The 20,018-nt window shown below is 35.7% G+C and overlaps 4 protein-coding genes across 4 annotated transcripts; 2 read left to right on the forward strand and 2 right to left on the reverse strand.

The window, feature by feature from the left end:
- The first annotated feature begins 155 nt into the window (after positions 1–155).
- On the forward strand, positions 156–6,830 carry LOC141392006 (uncharacterized). Its single transcript, XM_073964867.1, has 5 exons — positions 156–553; positions 616–938; positions 5,380–5,497; positions 5,624–6,494; positions 6,583–6,830. Exons 1-5 carry the CDS (start codon positions 475–477, stop codon positions 6,587–6,589), a joined length of 1,398 nt encoding a protein of 465 aa, XP_073820968.1. The 5' UTR covers positions 156–474; the 3' UTR covers positions 6,590–6,830.
- Sec5 (exocyst complex component secretory 5) lies at positions 6,819–10,869 on the reverse strand. Its single transcript, XM_073964865.1, has 10 exons — positions 10,605–10,869; positions 9,506–10,126; positions 9,235–9,449; positions 8,900–9,176; positions 8,674–8,837; positions 8,175–8,614; positions 7,805–8,119; positions 7,650–7,747; positions 7,279–7,597; positions 6,819–7,207 (listed from the first exon to the last, which is right to left on the reverse strand). The coding sequence occupies exons 1-10, from the start codon at positions 10,711–10,713 to the stop codon at positions 7,069–7,071; spliced, it is 2,697 nt and encodes an 898-aa protein (XP_073820966.1). The 5' UTR covers positions 10,714–10,869; the 3' UTR covers positions 6,819–7,068.
- Positions 10,870–12,779: 1,910 nt separating this feature from the next.
- On the forward strand, positions 12,780–16,515 carry LOC141391999 (AN1-type zinc finger protein 2A). Its single transcript, XM_073964833.1, has 3 exons — positions 12,780–13,374; positions 15,800–15,929; positions 15,998–16,515. The coding sequence occupies exons 1-3, from the start codon at positions 12,938–12,940 to the stop codon at positions 16,181–16,183; spliced, it is 753 nt and encodes a 250-aa protein (XP_073820934.1). The 5' UTR covers positions 12,780–12,937; the 3' UTR covers positions 16,184–16,515.
- Cog3 (conserved oligomeric Golgi complex subunit 3) lies at positions 16,428–19,989 on the reverse strand. The gene is made up of 9 exons (XM_073964832.1): positions 19,710–19,989; positions 19,124–19,645; positions 18,567–19,060; positions 18,367–18,506; positions 18,151–18,311; positions 17,959–18,091; positions 17,724–17,899; positions 17,047–17,631; positions 16,428–16,987 (listed from the first exon to the last, which is right to left on the reverse strand). Exons 1-9 carry the CDS (start codon positions 19,887–19,889, stop codon positions 16,610–16,612), a joined length of 2,769 nt encoding a protein of 922 aa, XP_073820933.1. The 5' UTR covers positions 19,890–19,989; the 3' UTR covers positions 16,428–16,609.
- Positions 19,990–20,018: the final 29 nt, after the last annotated feature.

A 20,018-nucleotide genomic window follows, 5' to 3' on the forward strand; every position in this document is an offset into this window, starting at 1 on the left:
TCCTTTTAATCCACTGTGTACTACTGCGGCATTTTCATTATCTGCCGTCGAATCTTTTTGAATGGAAAAACGCTCAAAATTTCTCTTGTCAAATGATTTGTTGAAATGTCCGAATGTCGTCTATCCCAAAACAGTACATCGCATTGAAATCATTCGCATTTGTTGTGTGAACGTCAAGGAAAGCGTTTCAATTTTTTCACTCACCCCAGCTGAGCGCATCACAATAGCATTTTTAAAGAATTGAAATCCATATCAAAGACTCATTGACAGACAAGACACACAAACAAAAGACCACAGCCAAGAAAACGACCGACTCAATATTATCTTCAACGCTTCCTTTCATGCAGTGTGTGATTGTGATGCTACATCGTGGTGTCTTCGAGTGTAAAGTGTGTGTGCGCGCTCAGTGATTTGCTTACTTAACTGATAGCTCAGTTTTCAACTAAATCCCAGACAGATTTAAAAACACGGAACATGAGAATACCAAGATCGTGCTTAATTTTGCTTGTTTCTCTACTGGTCTTACTATGTCAAGCCAAATCCCAGGAAATCGGTAAATGTTTCAAATAATAACGACAACATAACGACTATAAAAATGTATTTACTCTTTCGCAGAGGAGGAACAACAGCAAGAGGAATTATCGGCCAATAGCACCACCGCCGCCGCCGCTGATGGAGAAGACAATACAGGTGCCATCGATGAGCATAATGTTAAAGTTAGTGAAAATCGTTTGGCGGCCCAGCTTTATGCAGTTTTGGAACACTACAAACAAGAAGATCCAGTTGGATTTCCTGGAGCTCCCGTGCCTGACCCAATGGATGTACCCGATATGAAGAAAAGCTTGGGCATGGCTACGTTAAGCATGTATAATGTGAAATCGTATGGATTATCAAAGTTTCGCATTGTCAGCATTAAGGCCGATTTGAATGCTATGACGGTATGTAAAATATGTATTCAGAGAGATTAGAACTATTTGCAAACTGTTATCAGAGAATCGCAATCCTCCAACAGGGCAAAAATATATTTTTTTTTTTATTTTATAAAAAGCTGTTATCAACAGATTCAATCTTGAAATCCGGCAATTGACCCAATGTTCGCAAACATTTAAATATTTTTATTTAATATGATTCAGTATAGAAATTGCGTATGCGTATGTATATAAGAATTGAAAAAAGGAATTAGAATCGCCTCGATATATGCAATTTTTGTCCTATTTTTTCTTATCTTCAATTCCAATTTTATTAAAAAAACTCGGGACATTATATATTCATTTCATAATGAAGGAGAATCGCACTGTACATCATTCTTGATCCTGAGTAAAAATTAGCAGCAGCAGTAAAAATGAGAGAGATAAATTATGCAGTTATCATAAAAAATGTAAACATTTTTGCGAACATTTAACCTATGTTCTGCAAACTCGACTGGCAAATATAATTATTTACAAATATAATTCGAAATTATTAAATTACTTACTTAGGGACCGCACTCATGCTAAACTCCAATATTCCATGGGCTTCCGTCTCACCCCATCTTTAATATCATACCCTAATTTTCATACATACGATGGCGATATTCTCTGCATAGATAAATTGATCCATGGATTTTACAATCGCGTGACAAGAGCATTCATTGAACAATATTAATACATTTTCTGGGCAATCTTCTTTCTTCTTTATTTGCCATTCTGTATTCGGGTTTTAGCGTTCATACAATTACATAATGATAATTTGGTATATTTAACAAATCAGTTTATTAATTTATATATAGGTTTCTGTTTTTGGCGTCATTCAGAAGAGTTCTTTCATTATGGTGTCCAGTCCAATCTTGAATGTTTTTGAGCCATGATGTTTCCCGTCGCCCTCTCGGTCTTCTCCCATCGATTTTTGTTTGGATAATTGTTTGCAGAAGCTTATATTTTTCATGCCTCATAATGTGAACAAGATATGCGGTTTTTTGTGTTTTTATATTTTTTATTAATTGGCGTTCGACATTCATGCGTTCTAACACTTCGTCGTTTGTAATGCGCTCGGTCCATGGGATCTTTAAAATTCGACGATAAATCCATATTTCAAACGAGTTCAGTCTTTTTTCATCTACAGCTTTCAAAGTCCATATTTCCACAGAGTACAATAAAACGGACCATATGTAACATTTTACAAATCGTATTTTTGTAGTAAGACTTATGTCGTGGCTAAGTAAAACTTTGTTATGTTTGAAAAAAATTGTTTCTTGCCATTTCTATTCGGCATTTAATTTCTCGTGATATGTCCCATTTATCGTTGATTTGAATTCCGAGGTATTTGTATGTTGTCACTCGCTCTATTTAATCGTTATTTATCTTTAGTGGCGTATTATTGTCGGCATGATTCCTGCTTACTACCATATATTTTGTCTTCTTGACGTTGATTTTTAATTCGTATATTTCGCTATTTTGTGTTACTGCATCTAATAAATTTTGTAGTCCAGCTATACTGCTTGCTACTAATACGGTATCATCGGCATAGCGTATATTATTAAGGTGTTGTTTATTTGAATACCAATATTCTTTCCTCGTACAGATTCTTCGAATATTTTCTCTGAATATACGTTAAATAAAAGAGGGGACAATATGCAGCCTTGTCTTACACCTCTAGAAATTGGAACATCGTCAGTTAATTCATTATCTACTTGAATATTTGCTATCTGTTTCCAGTATAGGTTTTTAATTCAGGTTATATCACTGTCTTCCAATCCGATTGAAAGTAGGTTCTCTATCAATTTATCATGATTTACCGTATCGAACGCTTTTTCGTGGTCTACGAAACATAAAAATACATCTTTTTGTACCTCTCGACAATTTTGTATTAATACTTGTACAGCTAGTAATGCTTCTCGTGTCCCCATGCCTTCTTTGAATCCAAATTGTGTTTGTCCCACGTGTGCTTCGCAGATCGGATAGATTCGTCTATGTATTATTTTTAAAAATATTTTAAGAGCGTGGCTCATTAGACTTATTAGTCAATAATCGCTGCAGGTCTTCTCATTGTTTTTCTTGGGTATTGTGATAAATGTTGATTTGAGCCAATCTTGGGAATATTGTCCTGTTTTATATACCTTTTATTGTTGAATAGTTTTAAAAGAAGCTTGGTGTTATTTCCGTCTATTAACTTAAGTACCTCGGCAGGTATTTCGTCTGGACCCATTGCCTTTTTATCTTTCATTGCCATAATAACTAGTTGTAATTCATTCTCAGTAATGGGAGTCCCTGTAAAATTAATTACATCCCCAGAGTTGTATAAGGATGTTCGTTGGTGATCGATAAATAATTGTTTAATATATTCTTCCCATAGTTTTTTCTTTTCTGCAGTTTCATAAATTGCTACTTTATTATCATTGTAGATAAATGTTGACGATCTCTTTGGAAAAAAACCAGATGTCTCTTTTAACTTTTTTGTGGAGATTGAAGTCGACATGAAGTATTTTATTTGCTCATTTTTTGCAGCACGTGTTGCGATTTTAATTTCTTGGTTTATCTCCCAATATCTTTCATAGTTTACATTTTTATGTTTACTTCTTTCTTTCCGAAGTGCTCGAATTTCATCCGTTATCCATGGATCTTCTTTTTTGAGCATGTTGGTTCCGATTATATTTTTTGTGACATCTTTTATGGATTTTTTCACTTGGTTCCATAGGTGTTCGACATTATATATTGTTGCATTTATTTCAGTGAGATCGGCATTTAATTGTTCCTTTATCGTTTGTTTCGTTAATGGGTCATTCAGTTTTTCAATATTGATTCTTGGTTCCGGCTTTTTCTTGCGAGTGGTAGCAAGTTTAATTCTTAAATTGCTCATTAAAAGGTTATGGTCTGAGGGGACATCAAGACCAGGATAGGTAGAATATTTTGACACACACGTACAGTACCTCTTATTTATCAAAATGTAGTCTATTTGGTTTCTTACTATGTTGCCATTATTATCCTGAGGTGATTTCAGGGCAATCAAGATAGTGCAATTAAAAAAATGATATTTTAAACGTTTAAAAATAACAGAATCACCTAATTATGGAAAATTCTCTTCGAATCGACAAAAATATTCCATATTTGGACATAAATATGGAAATAAAAAATTGTGAAATTGAGAATAGAGATTGGGGATCGTGATTGTCCTGATTATTATTTTTATCTCAAAACTGTTGTTGTTGTTTTTTTTTTATTGATGCCGGTTCTGAGGCAGACAAAATTGCTGAATATGTCGAAGTTGGATTTTCCAAACTTCAGATTAGTTACGTCTCGGTCTTGCCACCCTTAACTACCCACGACCTTTTCGTAAGTCCATTTTTTAAATTTTTTTCTACCGCTTTATGCATTAATGATTTTATTATGGTGGTAAAAACAGTATTCCTCGTTTATTTTTTCCACTTCAATATCTGTACTTTGTTTGATCAAATTCAGTCGCGTTTAGGAGATAATTGAATGTCTTTGGACTTACCACCTTTTCCTTGTATTTTTCCTGGGACTTACGACCTTTTCCTTCAATTTACGGATTTTTTAAACTAAAATATTTATATTTTACTCAACAATGTGGAAAGTGTTTTATGCGTTTCTTTTGTCTAATATTCGTGTAGCATCACGAAGTATTCGTCGCATACCCCCTTGCCATTTTTCATATTTCGACGAGATAAAGCGAATTAACTATGTATGTCCGTCCGTCCATTAAAAATTTTAATAAAAACTCCAGGCTTCATGGACCGAACGTCACGAAATTTTTTGGGGAGGTCAAGATCCGACCAGAGGATGATCGTAAAATGTTGGTGATGATCGTAAAATGTAAAATGGACCAAAACGAACATTTTTATCTTATTTTGCAGCGGCTCTGTCAGGCGGGTTAAATGTACCGAAACTTTTGTGTGAAAATGGGTAAAATTTTTAGTAATTGTATACCTGGAAGATATGTTCCATCTTTATAAGTCAAATTTAGAAGGGGAACCCTTGATCTATCCATTGGTGCCAAATATGTTGATGAACATGGTCAGATAACTGAGTTTCAGCCAAATATATACAGGGATCCACAGTTTTAACCCAATCACTGCGGTGGTTCCATATGGAACCACTCTTAGTGTTTTGAGATTCAGCGAAAAATACACTACAAACATAATATTTTGATATTGTTGAAATTTTTTTCTAACAGTAAATACATGCAGTTAACTTTTTCTCTCTTACGTTTCGGGCCTTCGAGTTCAGTTCTAGAAGCAAGTTAAAAGTGTATAAAAAAGAATTGAACAAAAAAGTGAAGCTAATCGGGACCTTTGTCTAGTCCATCTTAAACTGTTATCTCAAATTCTAAATATATATTTTTATTTAAATCCATTTACAAAAATAACGTTTTCCACATTCATAGGTTAAATGTGCTGTTGAGCTGGATGAAATGACAACACAGGGCATGTACACATTAACGTCATTCTTTTCCAAAGCAAATGGACCATTTTTTGTTGTTCTCAAAAAAGTGTTAATAACAGGTAAATATCTTTGTTACTTCTTCGACTAAATACCTTGAATTTGCCATAGTCTGGTATTACACCATAATTAGAATCCAATAATTTGCTAAACAATTCACAACTTTTATTGTTTCCCTCCCCTTTCAGGTGTTGCAACATTAGCTGTTCAAAGGGATGGACACTTGCTTACCGATCACATTAAAATGGATGTAACATTCTCCGATATGGCTATGGATTTCCAAAATTTAGGTTTCTTGGGTACCGTTTTTCAGGGTATTGTTAATTCAGCGCCCAATCTGGTATTTGATGCCATGAAACCTTTCATGTTGCAAGAAGCCGATTTGAAACTAAGAGAAGATATCGATAAAAATATCGCTAAATTAATGGGTGAACGACTATTGCCAAATTCCATAAGTCCCCTAGATATGGCTATTGCTGAGGGACGTAAGCAGGTCAGAGAAATGGGATATGATCCTTTCCGTTTGCCCGATTACAATCGTACCATGGGTGTATTTGGTATGCTATTGTCAAATACATGGATTCACGGCCTATCCACCTTCTATAGACATGGTGATGTTATTGCTTCCATGGAGAATAATACAATTTTCCTAGAGGTCACAGTGGGAACTCAACAAATAGCTGGAGGTGGCCAATGGGAAGTAAATGGTGGACTTGTGTCGCGCGTTGGTCACATTCAATTCACACTGCAATACATTCGATTGACCGTCGATGTAAGTCAACCCTTGGATACCAGAAAACGTCCCCAAATAAATGATTTGCAGATCGATTTGGGTAACATTCAAGTGCGATGTGATGGTGCTGGTACATTGGATTACATTATGGAATTTGTGGTTAATGTTTTGCCAAATCTGTTGCGTTATCAAATTATGGATGCTTTGGAGAATCCAATTAAGATGCGTATCCAAGAGAAATTCAACACAATCGATGTAGAGCAGACGATCAAAGATAACTTTGAAAAATATCAGAATGGAGAAAAAATCTCCTTTGATTTTAAGTTGTAAATGTGCAATAAATTTGACTATTTTATTTAAAAATATTGTATGTATGTACATGTAGCCAAACTAAATAAAAATTATTCTTTTTAGTACATAACACGAACGCAAGCACAAAATGTTGAGGTGACGGTCCCTGGTCGAAGATTCCTCCGAGTCAATCCGGTGGGATTGAATTTTTATGGAAGAAGCTGTTACTGATCTATTGGGTGGTAGTTTTTTGCACTCCTATTTGACTCTTTAAGGCTTCACGATACAGATTCATAGACAGACTTCCTGCAGTCGTAATTGTTGCATTATTATGTTTTTGCTAATAAAATAACATCTTATTTCTAATGAAATACGTCTTAATCGCAATTTTATTTTTAATTAAGATTATTTTTTAACTTGAGGTCCTTAAGAAAGGACAGAGAATGCCATAGCTACATAGTTATATTTGTAAAAAAAAACACGGATCAATTCTTTTAGAAAATGGAAATGCGTTGCATTTCATTTAAATATTGTTTGGGAACATCCAATGGTTAGTAAATGGAATATGTATCTTTGGAATTGCACAGGGGGCGGATTAACAATAACTTTTTATGGTTCTTGTACAAAGAAACACATTAATTGCAACTTCATTCGCGCTTTGACACGTTCCAATATTTCATCTGCCTGTTTTAGTTGTTCACCATTTAGTGGGGGATTAATAGCTTCCAGAGCTTCTAGGAAATAATTTCTGGAAATACACACATAATATTTAAGATATATTTAAATACGACAAGTTGCTTAGCCATTATTTGCTTTTACCTTCCAGTTTCGTTTGTATAAATACGTAGGGTATCTCTCATCAAACGTATATCAACATTTGCCTGTATAGCGCCAGAGTAGCTAAATTGTGGAACACAACTCATAAGTCGTGCCAATTCTTCTGATATTGTTAAAACAATTGGCTCTAAAATCGAACGTAGCAAGGCCGGAGATATGGTAAAGATTTCAGAGTAGACAGCAACTAAATTATCGCAACACTCATGGGCATATGGACGCAAATTACCAATAGGCATTTCAATATCCCATTGAAATCCACCTAAATACATGGAGGGCTCAATTGTGCCAACCAAAGGATCACCTTAAAAACGAAATATGTTGCAATGTGTTGTGACATTTAAGATAACACTTACCTTTATGCTCCACATATGCATCTAAAATATTTGAAAATAACTTATTCACCGAATATCGAGCGGTTTCAATAGCCAGTGACGGTAATGGATACCCATATCTGGAAAAATAAACCAATCAAAATAACGCATTTAAGACATCGTTCGCAAACACATACCTTTCGAATAGTTTGCCCACTCTATGGAAAAAACTTTTGTTGCAATAGGCACAATTAGCTAAACAACAAAGCATACGTTGTTCCCATGTAATGGCGGTTGATGGTGAGAGACTTGCAAATCTTCCTGAAGCAGGACCACTACTTTGATTATTCGGATATCCCAATAATTGCGAAACATTGTGCGTTGGTGTTTCTTCTTTATGCGAATTGAACGCCAATTCTTGAATAACATCACAAAAACACAATAGCATTTTTTGTAAACGCAATGAAACTTCACGCTGTCCATCAGATTCCGATTCCAAAAGATTGCCTTCTCTTGAATTGAAACATTGCAATATGTAATAACTCCAAATGAAATACTTTACAATACCTTATTTCAGGATTAATACATGCTTGTTGGGCTTCATCCAAAGTCTCTATTAACAACTCTTCCAAACGCTGTGGCAGCAATGTGGCACCGGGAAAATCCTCCACACCCATTTCCCATGTTTCCAACTCAGTCAGTTTACTGCACTTTTGAGTGGCTCTTTCGAAAATGTTAGAGAAGCAATGTAAACGTGTTTCATCGATGAATTTTTGCAATATATCCAAGGCCGGCGAAGGTAAATCCAAACTAATTAACGTGGCATAGGTAATGCGAATATAACGTAAACATTGCGGAAGCCAAGCCTTAAATATATCATTGGAACCGTGTGTTATGGGCCATATTAAACCTACGCTTTGACGCAAAGCTCGTGCTTCGGCATCGGTGGTGCACATCGCAATTTTAAGGTAAATGCAAATCTTTTCTATTGCATTCAATATCATTCTCTGCAAATATTTGGATTTTATATTCAATCTTTTGTTAGCTCAACATGTATCACAAATACCCTGAAATCTCCTGGACGGGGGTCGTTTGGACCTCTTAGTTCACCAGTAAAATACATCTGACCCAAACGCCAAAGATCAGGTAATTGTGAAGCAGCAATTTCGCAAATTTCCTCACAAAATGCGACCCTATTAGGCGGTTGAGACATGTCGCGATTTTTACTCTCTGTAAAAAAGAATCTAAAATGAAACAATCAAATCTCCTTTAACTATCACCAATCAGTATACTTTCAGCCCCCTCTTTTGAGGCATATTGTTCAAAGGTCTGCTTAAATGTCTGTTCCAAGTATTTTGCCCTAGCATCTATGGCATCCCAGGCTGGATCAGTAGTACGTATTTTTTCATTGATACTGGATCCTGATTGTTGGACTTCCAAACTAATTAAAGCTTTAATAAGCTTGCGTTGTTGTTCCACACTTTGAGGCATTTTGATTACTTTGTCATGGAGTTGTTTTCTAATCTGCAATATGCGATGATCCACTTCTTCCATTACTGTACGGAAAATCTAAAATCATAAAAAAGTTATCACAAAGAATAGCCTTTTCCACGCCGTACTATATTACAGGAATTTCGGTTTTGCCAAAACGACTTTTAGCCCTAGCATAGTCATTGACCACTATATCATATTCACCAGCAGCAGCCTTCTTTTCCACCGTGTTAGGTAAACAGAAGAGAAATTTATGACGCGATAATGCCAATAGCACAGCTCGGGTTGAGTCAGCCTTCTCTTTGCGCACCAAAACATCCGTGAATATATCCTCCGACTTAGAAATTGAATCTACAACAATTTTCGGCTAACAAATTAATATTCTTTGAAAATTTAACAAAACATACTTTCAATTTCTTGTTCCAAAACATTAAGTGGTTCAGGGCCATACTGCTTTATGTCTTCCTGCACCTTATCACGAATATTCATCAACGTATCTAATTGATCAATAACCGAACCAGCATTGGATTTCAAAAATGAAAGCTGTCCCTCCTTTTGACTCTCAACTTTCCGATTTAAATGCTTAAGACCAGCCTTTAAGTCAGCAAATGTTGTTGAAGAATGTTTCTCCAACAAAAAAAGGGCAGGAGAAAAATTTTCTTGCAACAAATCACCACTGCCATTTGGAAACAACTCCCGCAAATTGTCAACATTTTTCTGTTCATTTCCTTCCGTGGAAAGACCCAAGGGATCCTCTTGTGTCAACACTGATTGTACCAATGTTCTTCGACCCCATGCAAAATTTTGAGTAGGTGCTTCTTCGATCCATACAGCAGATTCTTTTAATGGTCCAATAACTTCATGATTTCCGACGGCTCGAAATTGGACAGACGATGTGCCCTCGCCCCCACTTCGAGTTGTGACAATAATATCACCCAGTCCCTTAGCAATACCCGTGCGTGCGATAATCTTATTTGGTGAAACCCATTCGGCAGAAAGTAGACAATCAGTGCCACATATTTTTAGACCTTAAAAAGAAAATAATTTCTTATTCGGAGCAAGTTCAATGTTATCATTAAGTTCGGATAGGGACCAAATTTTTTTCACAGGTAGGTCTCGTCACGCTGATCACAAATATATATATATATATAACATTTATTGCGGAAGTCCATGCTTCCCGAGATATGGGCCTCTGAAGTTCCGAAATTTAAGGTTTTCACCCATGGACAAGTGCAAATCTAGGGAACGGGAACAAAATTTATTTTAAAATCATAAATTTTTGTCTAAATAGTCGGCCTTTAGCAATGGAATTTTTGGAACTTCAGAGGCTCATATCTCTGGAAGTATGGACTTCCGCAATAAATGTTATATATGTATATATTTGTGATCAGGGTGACGAGACCTACCTGTGAAAAAATTTGGTCCCGATCCGAGTTTAATGAAAACATTCAACTTAAGCCTCTTATTCTGCCGTTCCACCCACCACAATAATCTATTGTTTCTCACCTATCAAATCAGTTGGTTTAGTTCCTAAAAATTCACCACGAATTATTACTCGAGTTCCAGGAGGCCCTTCTTTGGGTGATAATCCAGTGACCACAGGTTGTGGAGCCATATTTTGTCTATTAAATAGTTTATATCCGAATTAATGAGTGATCCAAGTCAGTCAAAACAACACCCAACAATTTTCACTTTCCCCGTTTTTCCTCATTCGTAAAAATTTTGCTGTCCTTCTATTCTTATTCTAAATAATTTTCAAAGTCCTCCATTCCTCATTCGTAAAAATGGAAAGATGAATTTCAAGTTGAGATGTTAACATGAAAATAGGGAACAACAAGGCATATTTATATAAGGTAGAAGTGACAATCAGCTGTATTCTTACTTTTTTGTAAATTTAAGCTTCGTTCCAGAACTAAAAAGTTTTTACACATTAAACACATTTTGCACATTTTTACCCGATATGCGTTCCCGAACACCAAAAAATTGCAAAATGTTCACTTCTCTTTGAACAAAAATGAAGCTGAATAGCTTTCTCTTTAGAAACTTTTTACACGACAAGTTTTAGCAAGCAAAAATGTTCAACATGTTTGCCGCCTTCTGATTGGCTGATACGCCGACTTTGACATTTGTTCCAAATTTTTTGACGTTTCTGCCATTTTTCCGTTCCCGTACATTTTGGAAAAATGTGTGCGTTGAACTCATTTGGTCTGTTCCTTTACTTTTGAAAGTGGTAAAACCGGCAAAAGTAGCAAAAGTTGTAAACTGCTCCCATATGAATTGTATGGTGTCTGAAGTAAAGCTGAAAACAGATACAACGTTTGATTAAAGTTTTGCGTTGGGCGTCGGCATATTTTTCAAATGAATTTGAATTTTTCGGCATCATGCCCAACAGTGTAAAAACGGCCAAAACGACACAAAACTTTACCCAAACGTTGTATCTGTTTACAGCTTTAAGGAACGCTTTTCGAGTAAAAAGTTGTAAAACTTGAAGATTCTTGCACGTAAAGGAACAGAGCTATTTTTGACAGTTTTCTATTCTGCAGATTTTGCCATTAAAAAAGTACTGGAGCTTTAGTTTTTAAAATGTAATAGGGTCTTCTTATGAAATTTCGAAATTTGCTACCATAAAATACTGATTTTTATCCTAAACGTGTAATAAAATTGCCCTACCACAGTTCTGAATGCTTTATATTTACATTTTGATTCAAATTTGTTCTATTTTAGAGGATTTTCAAAATGTATTTATGTTTTTCATCAGAAAATTTTTGGAACGACCCTATTATACAATATTTTCTGACAATTTTCAATAACAACAATGTTGTTTTTGTAAATTTGTTAGTTGTTGTAATTCATGCATATACCTTAAGAGGTGTTTACACTATCTATCAATTGTCAAAGTCCATAACACTTTTAGTTTTTGCGTTCACACTAGCATACAATTTCATATGACCACAAAATATAAATCACGCAAATAACACAATTTTGCTTGGTTTACATTTACGAAATCCACTCGATTTCAACTGTCAATTCCATAGGTTAAACGTCAAATGAAATCCAGATGTGATTTCATTTGACGTTTGAGCTATGGAATTGACATTTGAAATCGAGTGGATTTCGTAAATGTAAACATAGCATTTGTTAAAAACTTTAATCGCGCTCACATTTTCGTTTTCTTTACCTATTTCCTTCATTTGTTGGGAAAATTGTTTTATTCTAACAATATGTGTGTTCGTTTACCCAAAATTTGTACAAATTGTTACTGGATGTTGTTCGTTTACTCTACAGTATAATGCAAAAGACCTTAGCCGATTACAACAAGTTACTGAACTTGTACAAATTTGTACAAATTGTTGAGTAAACGAACACACCTAATTAATTTCATTAATTTCTCAACTGCATAAGAAAATACATGGCCGAATAGAGCGCTCCCTAAATGAAAAATGTACATATGAGTTGCCACATAATTTTGATAGATGAACATTTTCATAGTGGTCGCACTATGTGCACAACATTCACAGGTAGCAATTTTGACATCTCATATGACATTCATAGATAGTGTAAACACCCCTTAAGCTATCGATTTGAAATTGAGTGGATTTCGCAAATGTAAACCAAGCATTAAATCTACAACCTTCTCGAAAGAATCTATTCACATGAAAGTGTAAACTTTAAGGCATTCACACTGACATGTATACCTGTATAAAAGAATGTTGTTTAGTCATCGACTTCAGTCTCGAGAGTGATTTCCAGTAAACAGCCAAGTCAATTGTGAAATTATAACAAAAGAATATTTTATATTATCAGTAATAATACCAGTTTTAAATTAAATTAGAGTAAAAATGGAATTTCCACATTTGGGGCAACATTGTTCAGAAAAATCATGCAACAGATTGGATTTTTTGCCAGTGAAATGTGACGCTTGCAAAAATGTTTTCTGTTCATCACACTTCAATTACGACCATCATAACTGCAAACACGGAAGAAAAGATCATCAAGTGCCTTTATGTCCATTATGTGGAGAACCCGTACCCACTGCCCCTGGTGTCGAACCAGATCTTACTGTGGGTCAACATATCGACAAACAATGTAAATCAGATTCTCGCAAGATTTTCACCAATAGATGTTCCTACAAGTCGTGTAAACGAAAAGAACTAATTCCAGTCAATTGTTCTCAGTGCAAAAAGAACTTTTGTTTGCGGCATCGCCACACCGCGGATCACGAATGCCAATCAGGGATGACTGGAAGTGGAAACGATGAACCAAAGACAATGGCAGGGTAAGTTGCAATAAAATATTGTTATATCTCATATTTGGGGTATTGTGACTCAGCCGTTGGGGAGTCGCCGGGAGCTATCGGAACTTCAAAGGCCTATATCGGATATATTTATTCATTTGATTTTTTGTGTAGATTGAATAAATAAATATATATTATAGATGCATATATTTACGCAGACATTATTATTGACGAGCACAAGGAACAATACAATCCCCAAGAGCTCCAAATACTTATAAGAAGGTACTTGCTTCAAAAAATGAATGTGATTATTTTAGTGGCTGTTAAAAATTTTAACGGTTATTTTCAGTAGAAGAACTCCATAATACTTTACGTGAAGTTTATGATGCCGCTAGAAATATAAACGCCATAATAGTCTTCAATGTATGTGATGCACATTATGCTTACCACTAGATGGCGTTACCCACCTTCGCAACATTTGATCAATTTGTGCAAGGGTATACAAACCTATTGTATTTGATTTAATGCATTTCATATACGATATCACTCGTAGGTTCGTTAAGAGTAAACTATTTTATAATGGTATAAAGACATCTTACACGTATGCAACAAATGCATATCCGCTGACTTCCGAAACGTCAGTTGCTTTGTATTCGTGCCTGAAACTAGGAGTTCGTAGATCGATGCGGCTCTTAAAATAAAGGACGAAAAGGACATTGAAGGATGCGAGTTAGGGTCGAAGGTCGAAGTGCTCTACAAAGGTCGAAGGTCAAAGTGCTCTACAAAAATAATCCTCATTCGATTTGACTGCAGACATGTCATCTCAAAAATTAGCTAAAACAACAGTGAACAAAGATATATTATTTATATACGCTTTGAAAAAAGGTCGAACAAAAACTACAATGAACAAAGATATAACGCTAATTTCTGATGCCTTAAAGCGTCTCTAGCAAAAACTTCATCCCGCCATAACGCGGAAGTTCGACTCACGGCGGACCTGTCCTTTGAGATTCTTAATATACTCACAAAGGGCTTTCATCTTCAAAAGGAATTAACTCTGCGCCAAAATTTGTGTTCACAGTGTTATTAGTCTCAGCCACACACATGGTACCTTTTTGAGTACATTTTAGTACTTTTCGCACACTTCAATGACGAATTTCCAAAACCCAGCCTTATCAATCGAGACTAACCCTTACACAAAAGTTCAGGATTCTAGCTTCAGCCGTTTCGTCTGGAGGTTGGTTATCAGCCGGTCCGCCCCACAAATGATATCATTTTTAGTACATTTTAGTACCTTCTAGCTTCCAGGACGAATTTCCAAAAAAAAACAGCCTTATGGACCACCTTCGCCCCAACAGCCGTTTCGTCTGGACTTTGGTTATGTTTCGTTCCGCACAACAAGTGATACAATTTTTAGTACAAGACTAACCATCACCCAAAATTTCAGGATTCTAACTTCAGCCGTTTCGTCTGGGCTTTGTAGATCTGTCAGTCATCATCACTCAACTATTTTATATACATATATGGATATAATCAGTGATGCAACTAAAGTGGGAATTAATTTATGGGTCTATCTTGTATTGCCACTAAACTTGAGTTGCGTTGTCAGTTGTCTGCGCGACTGAGACGAAATGTTGTACCATGAATGTCAACTCAACTGGGTGGTCGATAAACATGTTATCGATCAGTGTTTTTTCAAACTTGTGACCTCTATTCGACAAAAAAAAAAAACACACACACATATTTTAAAAATAATTGCGCTTTGGATAACTCTTTTGTGTATTCTGGACAATATTTTAATACTTTGGCTGAGTTTTCGAGCAAATTTGGAAAACAATCCAAGATTGGAATATAACCTGCCCATTGAATCTTCGGATCGTCAAGTTTTATTTGCTGTCCCAAAAAATGATAAGTTCGGTGGAATTATTTTTTGATGATTAAGAAAGTGTACAGGACATTGCATCTATTAGAAGAAATTTGAGGGACAAGTCGAATCCATTGGATTTACACTCAGTTTATCAATTAATATTTCGAACTGCTGCTTTGTCGTTATTTTCACCATATTGATACAAAAAATTAATTAATGATGCAAAGAATCAATAATTGTTAACAAAATGTTTATTTTTCCTTCTATTTTACTTCTTGTTTCTTCGAAAATGTTCACTGCAACTGAAAATTTGTGGTTGCTGAAAAACAGCCGCTTCGTCAACTGAGATTCGCAACTTCAGTTGAGAGTTGCCATACGTGGATCAATTTTGACAACTGGCAACGCCACTCAACGATAATTGTTATCGATGATCGACCCCTTACTTATTGCTACAGTATAATAAGAAGACCTCCCCTTGTCGATACAAAAAAGATCAATTCAATAAAAATACAATTCATTTCAAATGGAACTCCCTCAAATTTGTCCACAAATATTCAAAATTTGTAATCGCAATTTTTGCTAATTATCCTTGCCTTATAGGAAAGCTGCTGAATTAAGAAGAACCCAGAAACCACCAAATACTCTATTTGATGTTGCCCCAAAACCAACCACAGCAGCTGTAAGAGAAACTGCCGCTCAAAGATTAACGCAAAATATACAAGGAAATATGGTAAGTGTTCGTATCGAATGGTATCATATGTATATCATAGATAAATAATAAATATATTTTTCTTTTAGTCTGAAGATGAAGCTCTAGCCCGAGCTATAGCCTTGTCCATAATGGAATTGGATGAAAGTAATGATCGAAATCGTCGTAATGAAACGGCAGCTAACAATACCCAAAGAAGAAACAACACAACGGTACCAGTAGGAGGACGCGATAGCCAACAAGGAAATGGAAAAGACAAGTGTTCATTATCATAGTTCTAACAACCACAAACGTTTTCATAATGTTCACACTTATCTATAGTAATTTAATATTGATAGTTGTAGTTGTTTTACTCAATTATTACCAAATTAAGACACTGTAGCTGCGCTCAAGTAGTGAAAAAACTTTAAACATTCTGACCGAAAATACCACCTTTGTACCAATTTTCGGTTACCTAGATATAGCCGTAAAAATATCAATCAGACCATTTAATCGATTAAGAAATTAGTTTGGTAGATATATGGATCTGTTATTGCATAAATTTATTATTGTTTTGTTTTCTATGTAAAATTTAAAAATAAAAAAAAAAGAAATTACATATTTTAAATGAACAAAATTAACTTGGGGGGTTTTACAACTGTTTTAGTATCAATATAATGCTCGTTTAGTCACACACAGAAATAGCTTCGCCTTTCGAAGAACTACTGAGGTGCCAAAGGGGGTTCTGGAGATTGGACTGTTGGTGAAGTCACATTGCTATTATTACCCGATGATTCCGATACTTCAGTTAAATTTTCCATATGACTGGGCACTGCTGTGGAACCCTCAAAACTAACCTTTTTATCAAGAGAAATCTTTCTGGGAGGTGTAGGACATCCAGCTTCGCTTGATGATGCGCTTATTTTACGCTGAGCAGCTGAAAAATTAACAAATGCCTCTGCTGCTAAAATACTGGCGCTGGAAAGTAATATAGAGACCTGCTCCGCTGAGGGACAACTAGTGATAGTCATATCGTCCGCACTGTAACCATTCGTCGTTAACAATTGCTCCAATTTTACAAAAGATTGGATTACATTATTCTAAAGAAAAATACACTATTTAATTGCCACAAAACGAAGTAACTGCAACAAATACCTACCCTAATTGGTCTAAATATGATAAACTCAGTATCCCGATTACTCAAATACAATTGCATAGATCTTTGTAAAGCAGGCAACTTGGTCTTGATCAAACGTTGCGTTTCCTGTATGACACTGCTTATCTGCTGTGGACTTGCCCAAGGACTCTGCCTCAATGTGTAGTTAATTTTGGCAACACTCGGTTGTTGTGTTTGGTCTTTGCCAGTTGATGTGGTTTTAGCATCAGTATTTACCACGGCTTGGGCTTTATCAAGGAATGCAATAAGTGGTGCAGCTAATGTTTGAACTGCATCCTTTATAAATTGTTCACAACTTAACTTTAGTTGCCTGTCTACTTCTTTTCGTGAATCTAATAGGTGTTCTTTAATTTGTGGCGTACCTTCGAGCAAGAATTCAAGCAAAGCATTATTACTTCCCATTGAAAACAATTGCTTGCGCTTCTGCAACAGGCCAAATGCAGCCGTCTTCACTTTGCTGAAATCTAATGAGGTCTCCTTAGCGGTAAAATCCACTCGGAATGGTGCAATTTGTTCCCTTAATATAAGCAAATGTTTAATTTCGAACAATTCACCGTCAATGGGAGTCTTAAAAGAGATAATATTTTTTTAATAATATAATATATATTTTTTATTTTTGAAATTGTCGTAGAATATCATAATTATAACTTGCGATATACCTTGGCTTGTGCAATTTTAGTAGCAGCCGATGAAACACTTTGTATACACAACTTTAAGGCCTCCTGTGACAATCCTTGAAATATTGGTCTATCGACACAACGATAAAGACGTGATAAACATACTAGGGTACGCCGCACAGTTGGGTACCACATACCATGCAAATCAGCTGGGGAATCTGAAAGGTCGTTATTGGAAATAAAATAAGTATGTCTACTAATTCACCTGCTTACTCACTCATATTTCTAACGCGGCTTACACTCGTGTCAACACTTTCGGCCTCTGTAATATTAGAGTTTGTGGAAATTAAAGATGATCTTGAGTCAAAACGCTTCATCTGGGCTGGTTCTTGCAAAGATAAAGCTATGCTCTAGTATCAAAGAAAAAAGAATATGAATTTACGATTACCACAAAAATCATAACAATTACCTCCATCATTTCTAATTTGTCTGGGTAAGCCAGATCGCCGGCTGATGGGTTATAATTTAAAATATCGGATTGCAAATACAAATGAGCTCTGAATACTAAACGTTCTTGGACATCTTGTAACAACTGATTGGCTACAGAAGCAAACGCTTCAAGCGGTGTGGCTAAAACAAACTTCATTAGTACCTCAAAACTGAATCAATATCCAAATATACTCACGATTTTGCTGAACGTGTTCTTCCAACATTTCTATTCTCAAAATGGAACAAATTTCTGCCAACGTCTCCAAATGATTTATGTGAATAATAAATGGTCGCATCGTATCATATAAAATGTTACACAAACTTTCCAAATATGATCTGCAATATAATACATATTTGACTCAGAATTTATATTCATGAGAACTATTAACGACTTACGTCAGCAATTCACTTTCTGAAGCAAAAAATTGATAATACAAACGATGTTCATCTTGGCATATGTGTACCAAAAACGAGCAAGAACTACGCATTAATGTACAGTGATCTCCTTTATGTTGTGCCTTTATTTCCTTAATGGCTTTATCCACAGAAGGCGTCATTATGGATGATCTTTCGTTCAAGTAATTCTGCTGTAATTCAGCCAACAGATTAGCATATTCTGCACAAACATCCACACGAGATTCAATCATTTGTGAAACTCTTTTAACTTTTGCCGCTGAAGTTTGATATTTTCCATAATAAAGGGCAAATGCGGCATCCGGCGAAGTAGGTGCAATATCTGCACTACCACTTGGTGTATTATTCCTTGGTCGTAACGTAGCTTCTGTTGCCTGGGACATAACTGTGTTAACATAATTTTTAATCAATGTTACTGCTTTAGCCAAGCAATGTTTGTATTTGACTGTGTAGGCATGAGAATCTTTGAATTTGGGCTAAAAATAAAACATAATTTACATGTAGCTAACAAGCTCTACATTAAACCACTGTTCACTTACATGTTCCTTTAAGTAGGTAAGACAATCGTCGATTTTATTCAAGCATTCTCGGAATGATTCTGAAGCCACCGACAGTGTAGGGCTATGCAACCGTTGATTAAGCAACTCCACCTGACTGAAGTAGTGTAACCTAGTGTGTATGTCTTCGCCTAACTTTTGCAGTTTTTCCTGTTCATTTATCAACTGTTCACTTGCGGTGTTCAAAGCTTCAGTTTTGTCCGAAACGAACGCATATTCTTCCCGCAATGTTTTCAAACGAACCATGGCTTGTTCAATTTGTTCTAACATATGGGCACATTCATTACTCCTTGTCACAAGTTGTTGCAGATAACGATGAAAAGCTATGTCAGTATTTTCTTGAATTTCGGCATGTACCCTGTCGTAAAATAACAAAAAGTCGTGTGTAGCATCTATTCCACCCGCCGAAGACAGTTGTAACTCGTTAAGTGACAAAACTATTCCATTTTCTTCGGCTTTACTTTCAGCTGTAGAGTCCTTGGTGGGGTCTTCAGGAGTTGTAGCCTGAAATTCATATAAAACATGTAATTAAGATCAATACAATCACTCCAACAATTCACTATATTACATCCGCATCCTGCGACCACACCAGGTTTATTTGTTCCAGGCATTCTTCTTGCACCACATTCAAAGCTGCCAATGCATTACTTTTCGTCTCCCATTGCAGTAACCTGGATCTTATTTTCCGTAAATTGTCATTTTCCAATTTTACACTTGCGACGTCATCTATTCTGTCCATCCTATCCATCCTAGCATCGTATTGTCGTCAAAATGCAAATAAAAATGGGAAATGACACTCAGCTGATAGTAAATTTGTAAATTCTTGCTTCTTCTTCTAATAAGGCCATGTTTACATCATATTGGTTTTATTAAAGCT

The sequence above is a fragment of the Musca autumnalis genome, unplaced genomic scaffold (genome assembly GCF_047663935.1).
Source record: "Musca autumnalis isolate F117 unplaced genomic scaffold, ASM4766393v1 scaffold_2, whole genome shotgun sequence".
In the NCBI taxonomy this organism is placed as follows: domain Eukaryota; kingdom Metazoa; phylum Arthropoda; class Insecta; order Diptera; family Muscidae; genus Musca; species Musca autumnalis.